The sequence below is a fragment of the Arachis ipaensis genome, chromosome B05 (genome assembly GCF_000816755.2).
Source record: "Arachis ipaensis cultivar K30076 chromosome B05, Araip1.1, whole genome shotgun sequence".
Lineage (NCBI taxonomy): Eukaryota > Viridiplantae > Streptophyta > Magnoliopsida > Fabales > Fabaceae > Arachis > Arachis ipaensis.
Window position 1 is genome coordinate 95426541 of NC_029789.2, and position 10270 is coordinate 95436810.

A 10270-nucleotide genomic window follows, 5' to 3' on the forward strand; every position below is an offset into this window, starting at 1 on the left:
TTTTGTCACCACATCAAAATATTAAACTAATTTCAAGGATGAATTCAAATCATGTACTTCTTGTTCTTTTGTTTTTAGAACATTTTTTATTTAAGAGAGGTGATGGATTCATAGGACATTCATAGCTTTAAGACATAGACACTTAAACACTAATAATCATGTAATAAAGACACAAACATAATTAAACATAAAGCATAGAGAACGAAAAACAGAAAAATAAATAAATAGACAAGGAGATTAAGGAATGGATCCACCTTAGTGAGGGTGGCGTCTTCTTCCTCTTGAAGAACCAATGGTGCTCTTGAGCTCCTCTATGTCTCTTCCTTGCCTTTGTTGCTCCTCCCTTATAGCTCTTTGATTTTCTCTAATCTCATGGAGAGTGATGGAGTGCTCTTGGTGCTCCACCCTTAGTTGTCCCATGTTGGAACTTAATTCTCCTAGGGAGGTGTTAATTTACTCGCAATTGTTTTGTGGAGGAAAGTGCATCCCTTGAGGCATCTCATGGATTTCATGATGAGGAATTTTCTCATGCTCTTGTTGAATAGGATTGGAGAGAACTTTCCATCCTTTTCTTCTAATCTCATGTCGGATCTCTGGATACTCACTCCTTTTGAGCTTGAAAGGGACCTCAGGGATCACCTTCTTCTTGGCCACAACTTCATAGAAGTGGTCTTGATGGACCTTTGAGATGAATCTCTCCATCTCTCATGACTCAGAGGTAGAAGCAATTGCCTACCCTTTCCTCTTTCTTGAGGTTTCTCTGGCCTTAGGTGCCATTAATGGTTACGGAAAAACAAAAAGCAATACTTTTACCACACCAAACTTAAAAGGTTTGCTCGTCCTCGAGCAAAGAAGAAAGAAAGTAGTAGAAGAAGAAGAAAATAGATGAGATGGAGGGAGAGGGTGAATTCGGCCAAGGGGGTATAAGGTGTTTGTGATGTGTGAAATTGAAGGAGTGATGAGGGTTATATATAGGAGTGGAGGGAGGGTTGGTTCGTGTATTAGGGTTGGGTTTGGGAGGAAAAGGATTTTGAATTTGGAGGTAGGTGGGGTTTTTGGGAAAGAGTAGATGGATGTGATTGGTGAAGGGTATTTGGAAAAGAGTGTTATGAAAAGGTGGGAGAGAGAGAGAGAGAAAGAGAGAGGTGGGGTAGGTGGGAATCCTGTGGGGTCCACAAATCCTGAGGGGTCAAGGACTTATCATCCCTGCTCCATTTAGGCATGTAAATGCCCTTAGAGTGAAATCCTGGCGTTTAACGCCAGACTGCTGCTTGTTTCTGGCGTTAAACACCAGCTTTTCTTCCTGTCTTGGCATTTAACGCCAACTTGGTGCTTGTTTCTGGCGTTTAACGCCAGCTTGATACTTCTTTCTGGCGTTAAATGCCAGTCTGATGCTTCTTACTGGCGTTTAAACGCCAGTAAGCTCTTCCTCCAGGGTGAGCTGTTTTTAATGCTGTTTTCATTCTATTTTTGATTTTTCAGTTATTTTTATGACTTCACATGATCATTGGTGCACAAATTGTGAATCACACTTTTCACAACTCGTACCACTAACCAACAAGTGCACTGGGTCATCCAAGTAATACCTTACGTGAGTAAGGGTCGAATCCCACAGAGATTGTTGGCTTGAAGCAATCTATGGTTATCTTGTAACTCTTAGTCAGGATATCAATTATAATTATCAAGTTGAATTACAAAAAATAAAAGAGCAAGAAATAAATACTTGTTATGCAGTAATGGAGAATATGTTGGAGTTTTGGAGATGCTTTGTCTTCTGAATCTCTGCTTTCCTACTATCATCTTCTTCACGCACGCAAGTTTCCTCCTATGGCAAGCTGTATGTTGGTGGATCACCGTTGTCAATGGCTACCATCCGTCCTCTCAGTGAAAATGGTCCAGGTGCGCTGTCACCGCCCGGCTAATCATCTGTCGGTTCTCACTCATGCTGGAATAGGATCCGTTGGTCCTTTTGCGTCTGTCACTACGCCCGACCTTTGTGAGTTTGAAGCTCGTCATAGTCATTTAATCCCTGAATCCTACTCGGAATACTACAGACAAGGTTTAGACTTTCCAGATTCTCAAGAATGCTGCCAATGGATTCTAGCTTATACCACGAAGATTCTGATTAAGGAATCCAAGAGATACTTATTCAATCTAATGTAGAACGGAGGTGGTTGTCAGGCACGCGTTCATAGGTTGAGAATGGTGATGAGTGTCACGGATCATCACATTCATCATATTGAAGTGTGAATAAATATCTTAGATAGAAACAAGCATGTTTGAATGGAAAACAGAAGTAATTGTATTAATTCATCGAGACACAGCAGAGCTCCTCACCCCCAACAATAGAGTTTAGAGACTCATGCCGTCAAGGAGTACAAAGTTCAAATCTAAAATGTCATCCGATACAAAATAATCCTCTAAAAGTTGTTTAAATAGTAAGCTAGTAATCTAGGTTTGCAGAGAATGAGTAAACTATGATAGATAGTGTAGAAATCCACTTCTGGGGCCCACTTGGTGTGTGCTGGGGCTGAGACTTAAGCTTTACACGTGCTTAGGCTGTTTCTGGAGTTAAACACCAGGTTGTAACCTGTTTGGGGCGTTTAACTCCAACTTGTAACCTGTTTCTAGCGTTTAACGCCAGACTGCAACATGGAACTGGCATTGAATGCCAGTTTACATCGTCTATCCTTAAGCAAAGTACAAACTATTATATATTTCTGGAAAGTCTTGGATGTCTACTTTCCAACGCAATTCAGAGCGTGCCAATTGGACTCTTGTAGCTCCAGAAAATCAATTCCGAGTGCAGAGAGGTCAGAATCCAACAGCATCAGCAGTCCTTTTTCAGCCTGAATCAGATTTTTGCTCAGCTCCCTCAATTTCAGCCAGAAAATATCTGAAATTACAGAAAAACACACAAGCTCATAGTAAAGTCCAGAAATATGAATTTTGCCGAGAAACTAATGAAAATATACTAAAAACTAACTAAAACATACTAAAAACTACATGAAATTAACCCCAAAAAGCGTATAAAATATCCACTCATCACAACACCAAACTTAAATTGTTGCTTGTCCCCAAGTAACTAGACAAATAAAATAGAATACAAATAAGTCAAGAAGCAATAATATCTCAGAGTTTTTTTGAGTGAAGCTCATATTCTAATTAGATGAGCGGGACTAGTAGCTTTTTGCTTCCGAACAGTTTTGGCATCTCACTTTATCCATTGAAGCTCAGAATGATTGGCATCTATAGGAACTTAGAATTCAGATAGTGTTATTGATTCTCCTAGTTCAGTATGTTGATTCTTGAACACATCTACTTTATGAGACTTGGCCGTGGCCCTAAGCACTTTGTTTTTCAGTATTACCACCGGATACATAAATGCCACAGACACATAATTGGGTGAACCTTTTCAGATTGTAACTCAGCTTTGCTAAAGTCCCCAGTTAGAGGTGTCCAGGATTCTTAAGCACACTCTTCTTTTTGCTTTGGACGTTGACTTTAACCACTCAGTCTCAAGTTTTCACTTGACACCTTCACGCCACAAGCACATGGTTAGGGACAGCTTGGTTTAGCCGCTTAGGCCAGGATTTAATTCCTTTAGGCCCTCCTATCCACTGATGCTCAAAGCCTTGGATCCTTTTTATTACCCTTGCCTTTTGGTTTTAAGGGCTATTGGCTTTTTCTGCTTGCTTTCTCTTTTTTTTTTCTTTTTCTTTTATTTTTGCCAATTTTTTTTTTTTGCTTTTGTATTCATTGCTTTTTCTTGCTTCAAGAATCATTTTTTTTTATTTTTCAGATTATCAAATAACATTTCTCCTTTTTCATCATTCTTTCAAGAGCCAACATATTTAACATTCATAAACATCAAATTCAGAAGACATATGCACTGTTCAATCATTCATTCAGAAGACAAAAAGCATTGCCACCACATGTAAATAATTAGAATTTTTCTTATTAAAAACTCGAAAAATATTGCCTCCTTATTCTAAAGAAAATCTGCTATTTTATTCATGTTTAATGATGATGAGAAAAATAAATTATAGCTTAATTGGAGATAAAATAAAAAATATAGATACTAATTATTACTATATGACTCCTAAGGTGAAACTCAAATAAAAAAAAAGTTATCACAGGGTTAAGGTTAAGATCAGAACTCAACAACCTTGAAGTTGGGAAGTGGATGCCTCTTTAGTCTGTGGCGTGCTTGGCCTTTCAAGAGATAGTTTCTGACGCTTCAGTTCTTTGAAGTCATGCCCTTGCTCTTCTTGTTCCCTGAGCAGTTTGCAGAGTATGCTGTTTTGATTTTGCTGTTCTTCTTTTAATTGGTCCATAGCTTCTTGCAACTTAGTAACAGATGCTTCAAGATGTTCCCAGCATTCAAATTAAGGGAGTTCTGGTAGGAATTCTTGGGCCCTCCTCTTGATGGGATCATCCTGCACTTGTTGTTTTTCCATTGTGATTTTAGTGATTGGCTGCTCCACTGAGATATACTCTGTTATTCCCATCTTTACTCCAGCATCTTTGCAGAGCATAGATATTAGGCTTGGATAAGCCAACCTGGCATCCTTGGAGTTCTTGTTAGCAAGTATGTAGAATTCAGATGGAATCAGTTGATGAACTTCTACTTCTTTTCCCAACATAATGCAATGGATCATCACTGCTCTTTTAACATTGACTTCAGAACGGTTACTGGTGGGCAATACAGAACGCCCAATGAAGTCCAGCCATCCTCTGGCGACTGGTTTGAGATCTTCTCTCTTGAGTTGATTTGGGACACCCTTCGTGCTGGTAGTCCATCTGGCTTTAGGGATGCATATATCCTCTAGAATCTTATCCAAACCCTTGTTTGTTCTCATCATTCTCCTATTGAAAGAGTCTGGGTCATCTTTCTGCTGAGGTAGCTTAAAGATCTCCCTGATTTTGTCAGGGTGGATATGAACAATCTTTCCTCTGACCGCAGTCCTATAGTCATAGAGGGCAGTTCCAGATATTCTCTGCCTGTCTGTTTGCCACAGATTAGCGTAGAATTCCTGAACCTTATTCCTTCCCACTTTCGTTTCAAGATTAGCTAGGACTTCCCAGTTCTTGTTTCGAATCTACTCTTGGATCTCCGGATATTCATCTTCTTTCAGATCGAACTTGACTTCCGGGATCACTGATCTTAGACCCATTATTTTGTAGTAATGGTCTGAATGTTCTTTGGTTAAGAACCTCCGTTGATTCCAAAGTGGTTTTGGAACACTCTCTTTCTTGCCTCTTGGAGTGGGTTATTTTCCTTTAGGAGCCATGATCTTAGTGGGTATAGTTTAGTGATCACGGATAAACACACCAAACTTAGAGGTTTGCTTGTCCTCAAGCAAAAGAAAGAAAGGAGAGGGATAGAAAAAGCATTGCCACCACATGTAAATAATTAGAATTTTTCTTATTAAAAACTCGAAAAATATTGCCTCCTTATTCTAAAGAAAATCTGCTATTTTATTCATGTTTAATGATGATGAGAAAAATAAATTATAGCTTAATTGGAGATAAAATCAAAATATAGATACTAATTACTACTACTCATATATAACTTCTAAGGTAAAACTCAAATAAGAACAATTATCACAGAGTTAAGGCTAAGATTAGAACTCAACAACCTTGAATTTGGGAGGTGGATGCCTCTTTAGTCTGTGGAGTGCTTGGCCCTTCAAGAGATAGTTTCTGACGCTTTAATTCCTTCAGTTCACTCCCTTGCTCTTCTTGTTCTCTAAGAAATTTGCAGAGCATGCTGTTTTGATTTTGCTGTTCTTCCTTCAGTTGATCCATAGCTTCTTGTAACTTGGTGACAGATGCTTCTAGGTGCTCCCAGTATTCAATTTGAGGGATTTCCGGGAGGAACTCCTCTGCTTTTCTCTTGATGGGGTTGTCCTGTACTTGTTGTCCTTCCATAGACTTTTTGGTGATTGGTTGCTCAACTGAGATATACTTATTTACTCCCATCTTTATCCCAGCATCTTTACATAACAAAGAAACTAAGCTTGGATAGGCCAATTTGACATCTTTGGAGTTCTTGTTTGCAATTTTGTAAAGCTTACAAGCAATCAGCTGATGAACTTCCACTTCTTTTTCTAGCATAATGCAATGAATCATCACTGCTCTTCTGATGGTGACTTCAGAGCGGTTGCTAGTGGGCAGTATAGAGCGCCCAATGAAGTCCAGCCAGCCTCTGGCGACTGGTTTGAGATCTCCTCTTTTGAGTTGGTTTTGGGCACCCTTTGTGTTGGTTGTCCATTTAGCTCCAGGGAGGCATATGTCCTCTAGGATTTTGTCCAAGCTTAGGTTTGATCTCATCATTCTCCTATTGAAAGAATCTGGGTCGTCTTGCAGTTGAGGCAGCTTGAAGATCTCCCTTATTTTGTCAGGGTGGGTATGAACAATCTTCCCTCTGACCAGAGTTCTATAGTCATAGAATGCGGTTCCAGCTATTCTCTGCCTGTCCGTCTGCCACAGATTAGCGTAGAATTTCTGAACCATGTTTCTTCCCACCTTTGTTTCAGGATTAGCTAGGACTTCCCATCTCCTGTTTCGGATTTGCTCTTGGATCTCCGGATATTCATCTTCTTTCAGATCGAATTTAACTTCCGGGATCACGGACCTTAGACTCATTATTTTGTAAAAATGGTCTGAATGTTCTTTGGTTATGAACTTCCCTTGATTCCAAAGTAGTTTTAGAATATTCTCTTTCTTGCCTCTGGAGTCGGTTTATTTTCCTTTAGGAGCCATGATCTTAGTGGGTATTTGATGAGCGGATAATTTATACGCTTTTTGGCATTATTTTTAGTATGTTTTTAGTAGGATCTAGTTACTTTTAGGGATGTTTTTATTAGTTTTTATGTTAAATTCACATTTCTGGACTTTACTATGAGTTTGTGTATTTTTCTGTGATTTCAGGTATTTTCTGGCTGAAATTGAGGGACTTGAGCAAAAATCAGAATCAAAGGTTGAAGAAGGATTGCTGATGTTGTTGGATTCTGACCTTCCTGCACTCAAAGTCGATTTTCTGGAGCTACAGAACTCAAAATGGCGCGCTTCCAATTGCGTTGGAAAGTAGACATCCAGGGCTTTCCAGCAATATATAATAGTCCATACTTTGGCCGCGTTTAGATGACGCAAAAGGGCGTTGAACGCCAGTTCTACGCTGCAGTCTGGAGTTAAACGCCAGAAACACGTCACGAACCAGAGTTGAACGCCAAAAACACGTTACAACTTGGCGTTCAACTCCAGAAGAAGCCTCTGCATGTGTAAACTTCAAGCTCAGCCCAAGCACACACCAAGTGGGCCCCAGAAGTGGATTTATGCATCAATTACTTACTTCTGTAAACCCTAGTAACTAGTTTAGTATAAATAGGACTTTTTACTATTGTATTAGACATCTTATGATTTTTAGTTCATCTTTAGATCATATTGATTACGTTTAGGGGCTGGCCTCTCGGCCATGCCTGAACCTTCATCTCTTATGTATTTTCAACGGTAGAGTTTCTACACTCCATAGATTAAGGTGTGGAGCTCTGCTGTTCCTCACGAATTAATGCAAAGTACTACTGTTTCTCTATTCAATTCAACTTATTCCGCTTCTAAGATATTCATTCGCACTTCAATATGAATGTGATGAACGTGACAATCATCATCATTCCCCTACGAACGCGTGCCTGACAACCACTTCCGTTCCACATTAGATTGAATGAATCACTACAAGAAAAATACCCATTCAGCCACACTTTTTTTAAGCTACATTTGAAAAACGTAGCCTATTCTATGAATAGGCTACGCTTTTTTCTATGTTGCCTTTTTATAAGAGAAAAGGATACATAATTGTGGCATCATTTAAAAAGTGTAGCCTTAGATATTATAGAAATCACTTATAAAGCGTAGCCATAGGTTGATATCTATAGATTCACTTTTTCTATCAAAGAGGGCGCTTTTAGAAGGTAGCCTATTTGTTAAATTTTGGGTGCATTTTAAAAGTGATGCCTAATGTATCTAGAGCCAAATACACCCACAACACTTAGTAATTTTTTTCCTCCTTTTCACTAAATCACATTCACGTTCCAGCACGGCAGCACCCTCACTTTCGCAACTCACCCTAACCCTAACTCACCTTCGCCACGCACCCATTCACACACACACCCAGATCCGAGTGAATGAGTGAACCAGAGGGAGGAGAGGAGGAAGACAGAGATGAGAGCGCGAGCGAGAGACCAGAGAGTGAGAGGGGGTCACCGCCGCAACGCCGCTGCAGCCGCCGCCATCACCGTCGTGGAGGAGGGAGTCCAGAGGAGAGAGAGAGAAAGATGATTCGCAGACTAAATGGAGAGAAAGGATGAAGACACGACGCGAGAGAGAAGGAGGCTGTTCCGCCGTGCACTATGGTCGCTCCTGGGGTCAATTGAAGCCGCCGCCGCTGCTAGGGCTTGCCGTGCTCCTGTCCTCACTTTCGGCTTCTACGATTTACTTCCTGTTCGTACTCCCAACCCTGCTCTCTCTCCAACTTTCATTTCATTCTCATTTTAATTTCAATTTCAATTTCGATGTCTCTGCAGGCGTTTCATCAGTGCCGTTTTCGACGCCAAGGGTGCGGATGCAATTCTCTCCTTTGAAAAGTTCTGCTGCAATCTCCCCAGACCTCTTCTTCAGGTTCCGATTTCTATTTGGATTACTTTTCTCAATTCGATTTTGATCCATCTGCTAATTAATTGGGTTGATTAATACCAGATCATATATCTTGCCATAATCAGTTTAACATATTATTTCATTGTAAAATCGTGTTTAACAGATCATATATGATTAATGTGAATGAAGAACACTAGGTTGAGTTAAATTGAATTGAATCATGGATAAGACATAAGAGCATGTTAGCTGGTTTGGAATCACTTCCAGAAGCTTATCAGCAAAGAATAGTGTCCATGATGGAACAAGTTAGCTGGTAAACATCATTGCTGGATTCTAAATAAATCAATATCTGTTATGTATCATGTTATTAAGATGTGGACACATGTATCTTATGTTAACATTTTAGTCAATGTGAATAACCTTATTATTATTATTATTATTAAATAGTAATGGTATATTAGTTTATCTAAGTAATAAGTGAGTTTTTATTTTTAGTTATTTGATTACATGTTCTATCCTATAACCCCAAAATCATGTTCACCCCAATTAAATTGTACAAAGCTTGTTGCTGCGACACTGAATAAAAATATGCTATAAAAATTCAGCTAATGATAAATTCTATCTTGTTAAATTATTTTGGATTTTGATTTTGATGCATTCACCTAATCATCCTTCAAGTCTTGTTTGTTTATACTGATGCTTCTTGAAGGGTTAATTCATCAATAAGAATGGCTTTGCATGGTTGCTATTGTCACCATATAAAGTTGACAAATCATAGAAGAACACCAAACTCCTTCAGCTTCTCATCCTATATTTCGAATCCCAAGTTTCCAAAGAATAAAAGGGGACAGCGTGATTCATCAGAGAATGATGCATATCCCAGGTTCCTGGTTGTAATGCGTCAGACAGAATTGCCTGCATCAAATTAAAAGTATGGTACCAATGGAAAAGCTGTTAGAATGGTATCCTCAAGTGAGGTAGTGAAGAGAAGCACACTGTCAGATAATAAGGTGAAGACAGTGAATGGTGCAAAACAAAATGTTAATGGAGCAACAACTATTGTAAAAAGAGATGTTAACCCACCCTTGACCAAGGCAGTGAAATCAAGAACCTCTGAAGAACTTCCACCGCTGGAGGAGCTCAAGGTTTTGCAGCTTGGTCCAACTTTCACCTAAGGCTACACTTATAAAAAGTAGCCATGGTATACAATGTGGCTACACTTTACAGGTGATGCAGTAGTGTTGAAAAGCGTAGCCTATTCTGGCAAAAATGGAAGCTGAAAAGCGTAGCCTTTGGTCCTGGATAGCATCACTTGAAAAGCGTACCCTATTCTCAAATACCAAAAGCGTAGCCTTTGGTGCAGAAAAGTGTAGCCTTTGAGAATAGGCAACGGCCGAATAGGAATCACCCCAAAAAGCGTAGCCGTAGCCTAAGGCATCATTTTTTTTCACTTTTAGCTACACTTTTCAAATGTACTTGAATGGGTGTTTTTCTTGTAGTGAATATCTCTTGGATCTCTTAATCAGAATCTTCGTGGTATAAGCTAGATTGATGGCGGCATTCATGAGAATCCGGAAAGTCTAAACCTTGTCTGTGGTATTCCGAGTAGGATTCA

The 10270-nt window shown here is 39.4% G+C and overlaps 1 protein-coding gene across 6 annotated transcripts; it reads left to right on the plus strand.

Moving 5' to 3' along the window:
* On the plus strand, positions 8103–9821 carry LOC110272221. Of its 6 annotated transcripts, XR_002363268.1 has the most exons (4): positions 8103–8502; positions 8586–8679; positions 8819–8968; positions 9365–9821. XR_002363268.1 is itself a non-coding variant. In XM_021124157.1 (3 exons), the coding sequence occupies exons 1-3, from the start codon at positions 8366–8368 to the stop codon at positions 9582–9584; spliced, it is 420 nt and encodes a 139-aa protein (XP_020979816.1). In that variant the 5' UTR covers positions 8104–8365; the 3' UTR covers positions 9585–9821. The 6 variants fall into 6 exon arrangements, 5 of the variants coding, with proteins under 5 accessions (XP_020979816.1, XP_020979818.1, XP_020979817.1 ...); XM_021124157.1 differs by lacking the exon at positions 8819–8968 and having other exon boundaries at positions 8104–8502; positions 8617–8679; XM_021124159.1 differs by lacking the exon at positions 9365–9821 and having other exon boundaries at positions 8105–8502; positions 8819–9059.

Excerpts from the sequence above, each read along its gene's own strand:
- LOC110272221 (XM_021124157.1), top strand. The coding sequence starts at position 8,366 with ATGAAGACACGACGCGAGAGAGAAGGAGGCTGTTCCGCCGTGCACTAT. Across the intron at positions 8,503-8,616 it reads GCTTCTACGATTTACTTCCT|GGTGCGGATGCAATTCTCTC; the intron begins GTTCGTACTCCC and ends TTCGACGCCAAG. Across the intron at positions 8,680-9,364 it reads TCCCCAGACCTCTTCTTCAG|GGTTAATTCATCAATAAGAA; the intron begins GTTCCGATTTCT and ends TGCTTCTTGAAG.